Genomic DNA, 12,050 nt, shown 5'->3' on the forward strand with positions numbered 1-12,050 from the left:
CAATTTAACATGCACGCTAAATTTTACGCAAAACAAGATTCTTAATTCACTTGGGTTAATAAACATAAAATTCTGATAATTACAGATACAATAATGTCATATGAGCACTTTAAACATATGCTGTGGGAATTAAATCCTGGCTATTCCTGCCCACTGAGGACCAGTTTTTAATCTTCGATGCATGATATGTAGTAATGGATTTTACGAGTTGACTTTTTTAAATTTGATGATCAGGTTAATGAAATTTATAATGATATTTTTCACACCAAGTTCAAAATAGTAGTTAACTCCTTGGCAGAGGAATTCAGATTGGACATGTAATGGATGTACCAGCAACTGCTGGTGTGAAAGAATTAATCATCATTTTAGACTTTTATTAAATTAGATAAAATGGGATAGGCATGAATCAGAATATATAACAATTAATCACTGGACTTTATTGAGTCTTTTAAAAATCTTATTTGCTCTTGAGTTGATAACTAATCTAGGCCATTCTGTACCAGTTTGACAAACTCTCCAGATAATGATTGTGACTAGAACATTAATAACATCATCAATGTACAACAAAGTATTTATTCTCCATGCAAATAGTTTTTTTTGGAGGATTTTTGGAAGCTAAAGCAAACACCCCCATCTTGGTTACTCCAAAACCTTACACTTCAACTCCTTTCCTATTTAAATCTTTCCCTCTTATATATTGCTTATGTTTTTAAATTTAGGTAACGGATACACTAATCCTCATCAAAGTTTTTGGTATATCCAACTAGAAATTTAATGTAAATTGTTACAGCTATACACACTGGAATTGCTAGCAAATAAAAATTACTAAACTTTTGAAGTTTATTTATTGATCACCGAGAACCACCCCAGTTAAATTACCATAAACCTCAACATCGCAACAACTACTAATCCAGCTAATAGGAATTAAGGGACATGGAAGATACATAATAAGCAACTGGGGGATATGGAATTTATCCCATGAGTGTAGTAAAGAGCTCATAATTTAAGAGTGCCAAAACCCAAGTGCATCATGAAGGCCTTTCCTCACAAGTGACATTAATTGCATATCCCACAGATGCTTATTACATATTCTATTTATACCTCCAAGAAGAAAAATATTCGTTTAAAGTTTAAAGGTTTAGTATTGCTTAAACACAATGTAACACAGCTGTCTCATGATGTCACAGGGAATATCAAAGACTGCAGCACAGAGTCATAATGTAAAAAGTAGTTTAGACAGAAGATAAATCAGAAGATGTATTTCAGTTGTAAAGTCCCAGAGCTCAGATGTACAGTATAGCAGAATGTATACTAAGTATTTTGGATATGTGATTACACTATAAAAAAGGTTTTTCTGATTACAGGTATTGAAATAAGAAAATGGAAAAATAAATGTTTCAATTGTTTTACATATTTTTTTCAATATGTGTAACGTTTCACACCACTAATATCATATATGGAATTGCTAAGATCACAGATGTTATTATCTTTTCTACTGTTCAGTCTATACAAATATAAATGTGACATCACTAATGTTTCTAGGTATAGAGTAAATATATTGCAATGTTGCAAACTCTGTGGAAATTATTTATTTTCTTCTATTGTCTGATTACTCTTGTGATTTCACTCACAGATAGGTAAAACAACTGGCAAAGGTGTTTCAGTCAAGTTGTCCTGTACTTCCACTTCACTGTATGTGCGTTATTGACACCTGATATTGCATGTCATACCCACATGTACTTGGTTAGGGGAAATGGAATAAACCAGAAGGCCTAAGCTTAAAATCTAACAGCTCACACAGCATTTACTGATGTAAGTTGTAAACAGTTAAGGACTGTGGTTATACATTGTCTGAAATTTTGATTTGAGCACTGTTAAAATATTTAATAACATACAACATATTACATTTTCTCTGCTGCTACATGTGGTTATGTGTACAGATTTATCCAAGGTATCAAAATGTTTTTGCAAACCTCTCAACTTTTGCTAATTAAAAACTGGTAGCATTATTTTTAGGAGTAACAGTGAGCAGAAACAGGGTGGGATTTCACCATATCATCTATTCTATTCTATTCTATTCTATTCTATTCTATTCTATTCTATTCTATTCTATTCTATTCTATTCTATTCTATTCTATTCTATTCTATTCTATTCTATTCTATTCAAATTAAAGAACAGCACATATGAAAATAAATCTCTTCTACTCCTTTCTTTCAATATCAAGAACAACAATTATCTTGCTCGTGTGGCATTCAAAGATCACTGTATTGGACACTCCAGATTTCAAGAATAAAAATATTTATCCAAAGCTAACGAGAGAAAGCATGCTAACATGGTCCCAGTTTCATAAAAGGTGATGAGAAGTAAAGAAAAAACAGATAAAAATTATAGATGCCAATGTAAGGCCTATAAAAAGAAACAGTCTCTTCTGTACTTCCCAAGCTGATGTTGCTAATTTCCTGGTGATGCTGTTTGCTTCTCTGAAATCTGGGAAGAATTAGCCTACTGTTGTCAATACATGTCAATACATTCAATACTGAATAACAAGGCCTAGGTGTGAATAACAAGGCCTATACTGCCTTCTTTCCTTATAAACAGCATTCTCTAGAAATTTGAGGAAGTTATCATCAGCAGTCAATAAAAAGCTGCAAACAGCATGTTAAGAGTATTTTCAGAGAAACAAAATAGAAAAGCAACACCACTGACTTTTAGTAAAAATTCAAGAGTGAGTCATTCATTGATTTCAAAATGTGTTTGAAATCAGCTCCTACTCTTGCCAGTTTTTGTTATTTTTCACTAAGAAATTTTATTTTGCAGTGTTGTGCACAGATTTTCTCTTCCTGCCATAAATTGTGGAGCCTTCAAGCTAAGTTATATAACTTAACCCTTTAGGGCCTCATGCCTACATTCAGTATGTGGTGTGATGAAATACTCTGATTATTTTTATAGTGTTAGTTTGCCAACATAACACTATTTTTAGAAACATTTATCAAACATCATTTTTCACTCTCTACCTAAAGACTGTGAATTCATATAACTGCAAAAGTTACACAAAATCATGCAACCTAATTAACAGCACTGCTCCAGAAAAACCTATTCCTGTGATCTGTGTTAATGGATTTTATTCTTTGGATATGGCTGGCCTGCTTTAATATTTCATAGGATACTTTTAAAAATTCTTGCTCAAAAACACATTTTTGAGCCAGAAAAGATGCTCAAGGCATGCAGTTATTTGGAGCAATTATTTTATTTATTTTTTTATTGCTGAAGCTTCCTCAGCTAATGCATATGTTGGAAAGAGGTTCACAAGGTCATGGAGAACTATTATTGAGCTTGCCCTTTTTAGAAGTTAGGACAGTCTGTGGTGTTATTTTCAGAGCAGGACCTTTTTGTACTGCATACACTTCCAACACTGACATCTATTTATCCAAGTCTAGAACTCCCAGTAAAACAACTATGTTAGAGAAGACTCAAAATATATAAACCATGTTATATATATATACATACATACATATATATATGAAATATATAAACCATGTCTGTAGAATCCCTCCCTTCCATTTTTTTTTTTTTTTTAAACTAAAATCCCTCACCTCAGTCTGTAGCATTTAGTTAGACTGGAGAGAGAGTGAGAGAGAGAGCACTGTCCATAGAGATAGAAATCACTGAGGCAGACTGACTTGTCTAGCTGGCAAACTTATTTTTGTGGGGACAATGCACAGAAGGGAAACCATCTTCTTAATGCTGACCTTGAACAGCTTCCCTCCCTCCCCCCCATCCCCTGAGGTTATCTCCATTCAAGAAAGCAACCAGAGTCTTCTAGAGAAAATGCAGACTAGCTATTATCCAGAAAATTATTATTTCATTACATTTTGACAACATTTTAATTGGGAATGAATTGTGCTTTCAGAATATAATTTTCTTCTAAAACTAAGGCCTCAGATGAAAATGACCTAGAAGATCTTGATTACTAACATGTCCTCCTAGGCCAAGGGAGACAGCGTGAAGACCATGCTATCCCTGAAGTTGACATCCTGCTTCCTAAAGGATGTCAATTATTGTTTTTTTGTTCTTTTTTTTTTTTTTTTTTTTTCAAATGCAATTCCCTGTCATTCCCCTCCCTAGTCTTCCATGAAAATTCAAAATGGCTTAGTTTATTCTGACATGGAAGAACACCAAAGTATTAAAAATGTTGACTTTTAAAATGAAATCTAACTCCTGTGCTTCCAACAGGTCTTGGTTGTGCATTTAAGTATTTCATTCTCAGTTGTTTAAAGATCTGGATTAAAATTCCTCTTATCTGCACCAACCAGTTGATCCCAGCTGTGCTTAAAGAACACAGTATAATTTTTAGTTTTACAATTTAGTCACCATATTGTGTTTAGGATGTCTTGCCATTACTCTTGCTGAAGCTTTTCTCTGTATTCTAGTAGAAGCTCCTCTTTGTGCGGATATTTTTTATGTGCACTTGGACAAACATAAGAACCAAAAGATTTTCAGTGACCTTCTGTCTGTATTAGTCTTTAGTTTATCAAGACTCTTGGGCATTAGCCTTTATTTTAAGGACTGATGATAGGATGATCTTCCCCTCTGGTACAGTGCACATGGTTCTATTCATTACTTTATTATCAGCTCTAATAGTACGTCTTCTCAAAAAAATAAAGGGTATACTAGTAACATATGCATGCATGCCTATACTGACTTGAATCAGACCAGGTAAGAATAAGCAGTGAGGTCGAAGCACTGGTTGACCAAACCATGAATTAGCCACAGACTGGATTCTATGGGAAATGCGTTGATTGCTAGCAAATGCTTAAGTTCAAGCTGCTGTATTTTCCCTACTAACATTAGATTAACTTGGACATGTTAGCACAATATAATTTTTTTTTTGGCATATGCTGAGGTAATTGTTTCCTGCAACAGATACTTAGCCTATGTTCTGCTACATTTTCTGTACCCATTTGTAACACCAGTTTTCTAAACTAGGATTTGTGTCCTTGAAAGAAACAAAATGATGCACTAAATTAAACTGCACTGGTTAGCTGGAGAGCTGGTGTGATTAAGTATAAAGAAAGCAAAGAGAAGTCCATACACAATATATGGCACCTTAAATTCCTTGCTGGAGTAGAACTTCTCTGGTTCATTGTTCAGCTTTTGTAGCTATTAACTAAAAAAAAAGACTGACTTTCAAACACCTGTATTTATTCCTACTGAATTCATCACAGGTTTCAGAACATATTCTATTCAAAGCCACTGGTATCTAAGCCTACTTATGTTTAATGAAACCAGATTTTTTAAGGGTGTGTGTGACAAAAGCAAAAATGGAAGCTTTCTTGTTTGTTTCCTTCCCCATAAAAGATAATTCCCCATGCTTCATATGGGAAGCACATCACCTGCATCAAGGAACAACATAATGACAAATCTGCATTCCATTCTCACAGCCATCCAGTACTACTCATTATCTTCTCAGCACATAATTATGTGGCAGGAGAGTAAAACTCAGATGAACACTTTTGACACCTCAGCCAATTCTTCATTGTGTTTATAGTGGGCTTTCACATTATGTATATGTTCAAATCTTAAGTCTTAAGTAAGTCTAAAATACTGTTTGTGAGAGTGGAGAAAAAGGATGTAATTGAGAAGTTCATCATATTGCAATGTTCAATATAATATACAGTAAGAATGGATAAGGCAAGTGGCAAATAATTATAACAAAAATTCAATCAACAACCGGAAAGCTTTCTGGAGGAACTCAACAATAAGCATCAGATAGCTACCATGTAAGAAAACAAAAGGTGGGTACCTCATTTTAAAATAAAAGAAAAGCAGCTTCTACAGGTAAGTAGCTTTGCTTGCTTCCTCAAAGTGAGATATCTACCCTGATGCTTCAAGAATTGTCCACGTTTACTTGCACAGAACAATCCCTTTGAGTCAGTAAACCATTGCAATTCAACAGATACATCAACAATAGTTGAGGCAACTCCTCTCTCCGTCAAAATATATTTCTACATTAGATTCAGAATTGTTTTCCGCTGTCACTTTGCTTTTAACTTCCAGTTTTCTTCTTATAGTACTTATTTCACTATACAAGACTAAACTGATAAAGTATTCAGATGTCTCACTCAGTTCCCAAAAACTTCATCCAAAACGCCAGTAGCCTGTATCTCCTTTTCATTTGTGGGAGTAACAGAGGATTGTAACCTTTCTTAGAAAGGCCTGTGTATCTGGCATTAAATCCTTGCAAGTATTCTAATGATAGACAGGCTAGGACTTGCATAGCATTAAATCTTTTTTGTACATAATGCTTTAAGTCAAACAGAAAATAAATTCATGACGACTTACTGTTTGCTTAGTCTTAGCCACTGATAGATACTAAAATATTTATTTATTTTAATAGCAAAGCCAGATTTTGGTGGTTCTCCTACTATATGCACAATAGATCAAAGTTGCTTACACTATAATTGTTGTCCAATTAAGTGAAGTCATTGGATTAAAAATTAGAGAGGAATTGTAATAAACCTAGGCATCTGGGATGATCTGCAGAGCTTTTTTTTTTTTTTTTTTTTTTTTCTCCTTAGCAAGACTGATAATCTAACTGATCTACTTTTTTTTTTTTTCTGGTGATCATGAATATTTCTCCTTATTCTGATGATTGGTGGGAGTTTTTTTTTTTTTTTTTTTCTGGATACGATGTATATGATTTATGTTCCTTTTCTGCATTGGTGAAATCCTTTACATCCTCCCTCCAGAGACCAATATGGTTACAGAAAAGAATACTGCCTGGTACCATAATGGCATGGGAGAGAAACTAAAACAGGTGGGCGCCCCACAGCAGTGCTCATAGCAAAGCAACTAAGAATAGTAATAGTGGAGCAGCACATCTGCTGTTGACTTTGCTGTAACATAACCTTTCTAATGCTAGCTTCAAATGTACCTTGTGACTTGCTTTGTATCCTTCTCTTCATTTTTTCTCCCCTTTTCTTCCTGAAGTATAATTGTGGTACCAGCCTAAAGGGCTGGATCTGAATCTCCAAGCACAGCACCCAGTATGTCCATCTGACTGATCATCAGAAAGCAGAGTGGCAGTGGGAGGCAAAGTCACTAGCTTTGAATGTTGTAAGAAGGCCTTTTTGGAACAGAGATTAAGCTATCATGAAATATTTACGCTCACTTCTGCAAGTGCTTTATTGTCTGTTGGATATGTACTTAGAAAGAATTTGCTTAACCAATATAATATCAGCATATAATCTGCCATCAGCCTTATGATGCAGAAGCTAGTGAGTTTATGCCACCAGTTAATTTTTGTTCTTAAATAAAGCTTTTTATACTTATGCCTTGTCGTTAGCATTGTGTGCATTATTTCTTTACAACCACATCATATGTACATGATCCGGCTGTACTTATTGCATGCAGTTCTGTGAGAATTTTATTTGATGTAATATGGATATAATCCACTTGGAAACCCTCAGTACATAAAATAAAGCAGTTATAATGATATTATGAGGGACTCTCCCAATTGATTAAACTTTTAAGTGAAATCTAACATAAATCCTCTACTAAAAATTATTGTAAGATGAAGAAAAAGTCTTAAAATACAGATATCTGAAGACTTTCTTTAATCCTTGTCCTGTTTCAAGCTGGGAACGTGACCTGCTTAATTTGTCACTGCAACCAGTGGCCACTGCAGAAACTGCAGAATAGTTTTGCAATAATTATTTTGTACTTTGACATGAATTAGATGTAAGGGTCAAAGAAATTAACACTAGAATACCATTTCATCTAGCACATTAATCTTTTTTAACTCATCTGATTTTATAATTAAACTGAATATTCAATCTGTCAACCCTTCAGAGTATCTAATCTTTTTGTGCAATTTTAGCATTTTTTGTTTTTATTTAGGGAGAAGTTTATTATCAGGAAGCATGTCACTGAGCTGTTAATGTAATCAATTCAATTTTACTTTCAAACCATTCTTGTACTTTACTTCACAAAGTAGAAAATTAGATATGATTAGATAATTATTATAGTTTGGTTAGACTGTGTGCAATTTGCAGTGCTACCAGGAACGTTAAACAATGTTATTCTGCAAAACACTATCTTAGGGTCTAAAAACAAACCAGAGACATGGCAAATAAAGAAGGCTAAAGAATGGTACGACAAAAGCCTTTATCTCCGTATTGCTGGTTCCATTTTGGCCGATATTAATAGCAGCTGAAAAATTATCACTGGGGTATGCAGTGGCTGACTGCAAGTGAATGAATCTGGGGTCTCACAAAATTTCCAGTTGCAAAAATTCTAGCGTTAAGGCTACTGCATGTAACAAGAATTTGCATCACCAGAGAACGAAAGTATGGCACAGCCAGGACACTAGTGTACCTTAGTAGATCTAACTGGGGTTCTCTTTTTGCTCAGCAAGGAAATGAGGGAAGCCAGGTAATGTGGAGCCTGCTGTACTCTAGAAGATAAAGCAACCCACTCCCTGAGCTATAACTTCACAAAACAGAAAGTACCAGAGAATAAGTTTTCTTTTAAATCACAGGTTACAGAGGAATAGCATCTGAGAAACACCACACTGAGTATACTTTCCCACAAAAATGGTGTTACACTTTCACACCAATGGACAGCAATGATATTTAATGAGTTATACCACAAGTATGGTAATGCCTGTTAAAGTTGCTCTTGTAAGCCTGTAAACATAACTTCGTGAAAATTTTGTGACCATTTCTGAACATGGAATTGTACAACAGACTAGGATACATGCTGTCCCAGTCTATTGTTTGAAAAAAAAAAAGAAAAAAAAAAGAAAGACTACTTGTAAACATTAAAGGTTGAAATCAACGGTATGAAAATACAAAGAGTAAACAAGAATTGTTTCTATCTTTCCACAAAAGGTTATAAACAGATGCAAAGTATGAAATACTACATTTTTAAGTAGACTGCAAAAATTGCTCAGGCTAGGGAAGACTACCAGTACATACAAGTCTTTTGTGTTGGTACTTTTCTCCAGCAGCTCCATTATATCTTTTGAAGGAAGTTCCTAGTCTTCCTTCTACCATGCGTGTATTTTTTGACTGATACGTATCACTCAAATGATTCACATACAAATTTTTACTGTTGCCAAATTCAACAAACGTCAGGAAAATAATATATTTCAACAAAAACTTACATAAATTCTGAATTTGGGTTATACTGAGCAATTATTAATAATCTATTATGTTTAAGAAATGCTGTTTCTAGTTCAAGAAATGTTAAATACAGGAAAAGATCCAGCATCTGAGTCTGTCAAGCTGGTTCACTAATGGAAGTTGTTATTCTGAAGAATTCAGACATCATTAAATGTGAGAATAATACAACAGTCATGTTCCTTTCTCCTTTTTTTTTCCTGTTCTCTATATTAAATCAGAAGTCGGAGAATGATATGACCTCACTTGCAGCCTACTTTCCTCTTTTGCCAAAGCAGACTTGTTCTTTATAATAATATCCACTTCTGAGAATCTGTCTTTAAAATATTCTGATGGTTTTTCCTTTTTTAATTTTGATATATCACTTTACAGTCTAACAGCTCCCTGTTAGTAAGGTTTTCTTGATAGTCAGCTTGAAGATCTTTCTCATAATTCATTCCTTTAACTGTAAATTTCTTTATTCAGATTCAATTCTATTTATGCCGCACCAGACTGCACTGTTCCTCTGCTATTATAATGCCATGTTTTGAGCTAAAGTCTAATTTTTTTTCTTTCAATTATTTCTGTTACTGAAAGGCAAAATCTTAAACTGAAGTGAATACCTACAATACAAATTACTTTTGCCCCAGAATATGTTTGCAAATCTCTGAGGTTTATCTTATTTTCTGTATGTTTTCATAAGTCTTCAGAAAATAGAAGCACTGTCTTTTTGTTTTCCTTGGTGTACACCACCTACCTATTCATTGCCACTCCTGAAATTTATTAGCAATGCCTGCTTTCTCTTCTAGACTACAGAAGATATAAAGAAAACTCACTACTCCACATTATGCAAAAAATACTGCAATAAGACTGTTTGTCCTCTTCATACTTTAATACCTTGAGTTTCCTTAGTTTATTCTTCTGCTGCCTGTAGACCATTCCTACCAAAACTATTGAAGTTTTCAAGTATTATGTTTCTCTTCCTATGCTCCTTTTAAGCTTGGGACTACTATTTAGCCTCAGTTTGACCCTTTTCTTGAGGGCGGTACTGTATCTCAGCATTTTTCCAGTTTACGGTAACATCAAATTAGACTTTACTTGCAAGTATTGCATTTATGGCATGACATTTAGACAGTCTCATTTTCCCTTCTTTTTCACGTTTTCAATTGAGTTGTTAAATATAATTCACAATTACATATGGCAATTCAAACCTACAAATGAAACATTTTTTGTGATTTAAAGCAAAGTCAATGTTAATTTTAAATCACTGCAAAAAGTTAGAAAAAGTACAAGTCTCATTTTTCTGCAACTGTAAATACAGCTTGCTCCTTAGGAATGATCAAAATGAATCAACTGTCTAGAGTTCCAGACTATGAAGGCAAAATTATTTCTCAAAATCATAGGCAATTCACAAGTCCTCATGATTCTTACAATTTGCATGCTCTGTATTGACCCAAATTGAGTATAGCAGCCATAAATAGTTTGCATACAATGCTGTGAAAACATTTGTGGACAAAGACACCTCCAAAGTCGCACCTGACCTAAAAATCCCCCACAGAATGGGGACACATAATACAAAGCTACCTGAATGGATGTGAGTCACTTTAACAAAACAAGGACTACCTGAGCTGACTCCACATACAGAAACTTTATTACCACCATGCCATAACTTTCAACATGTCCTACCACGCCTATATTGCCAGTATCCAAACCTCTATTATTGGAATAGAGAAAAGTTCACTGATAGCAATTCACCAATTCAGGTGACAAAATTAAGCAAACAAGCCATTCAGCCATTAAGCCTTCCCTCTTCCCCTTCAGTATGTACTGATGTCCCACCACTGCACTGGGAATCTCTGTCAAGCTCTCTAATATATAGTTGAATGCACTTTATCTGCATTAGGAATGTCTCTGTCACAAATACAACAGTGTGGTTTCATTTACTGTAATGTAAGTGGAGTAAGGTCTAAGAGAAAAACAGTACTTCTTTTTACTGCCATTCCTCTAATCTTAAATTTCAGGACTAAAATGTCCTCAAACAATGAAATAAATCTAGAAGGAATTAAATTAAATAATGCACTGTAAACACTTACAGTCCATAAATCTGTGGAGCAATTTCCAGTCGGTTCAGATGCATGTACAGCTCAATATCATGTTTCTTCAGCAGCTGATCCTGAATTTGGTTTACTTTAGTTACAATAGCAATAGATGGGCCTAAGTCTTGCGGCCTTGCAAATGGCATAGGTGTAATCATCACATCTTTCTCCTGCAGACACAGAAAAGGAAAAAAAAAGACAACATCCTTTATTATTTAATTACATGAAAGAAATTTATTGTCTTACTATCACTGGCTTTCAAATAAACACAAAAACACCAACAGCCTTTTTTTTTTTTTTTTTCTCTCCAGCAGGAGAGTAATGTCAGGTATCTCCTTCTGGGGCACCTGTTGTGGGATTCCCCTTCCTGGGTGTTCCATGGTTTACTCCCTCCTTCTCCAAGTCCAATTCACATACCTGCTTTACTTTTCACACTTTGACAAAGTGATGACAGCTTTATTTCATTTTTGTACTTGTCAGTCCAGAGAAATGCATATGAATGGTAACACTGGAGAGAATATATGCCCTTAGAGGACAATAAATTGCATATCAAATAGAAAATAACTATTTTTTGAACAACACTTTCACAACAGGCTTCTCTTGCTCAGAAAATCAAGTGGCTCAAAATCTACACAACTTCAATAAAGCATCGGAAAACCTTTAAAACTAAAGAAGAGTGCGATGAACCTCAGGACTAGGATGCAGCTGGCTGGACTGAATGGTTGTGCTAACTATGTCATGATCTGTAACATGACACACACAGGTGAAAACAGAGGAAGAAAACTACTATAT

At 34.5% G+C, this 12,050-nt stretch overlaps 1 protein-coding gene across 5 annotated transcripts in view; it reads right to left on the bottom strand.

Annotated features, from left to right (window-relative positions):
- The window catches only part of TBC1D5 (TBC1 domain family member 5), a 318,666-nt gene that overhangs the window by 110,969 nt on the left and 195,647 nt on the right, over positions 1-12,050 (bottom strand). For all 5 annotated transcript variants that reach the window (XM_084509911.1, XM_084509910.1, XM_084509909.1 and 2 more), the window contains one exon: positions 11,256-11,428. In XM_084509911.1, the coding sequence (XP_084366037.1) occupies positions 11,256-11,428 (173 nt within the window). The remainder of the gene's footprint in view (positions 1-11,255; positions 11,429-12,050) is intronic.

The sequence above is a fragment of the Aythya ferina genome (assembly GCF_964211825.1).
Source record: "Aythya ferina genome assembly, chromosome: 2".
NCBI classification, from domain to species: Eukaryota; Metazoa; Chordata; class Aves; order Anseriformes; family Anatidae; genus Aythya; species Aythya ferina.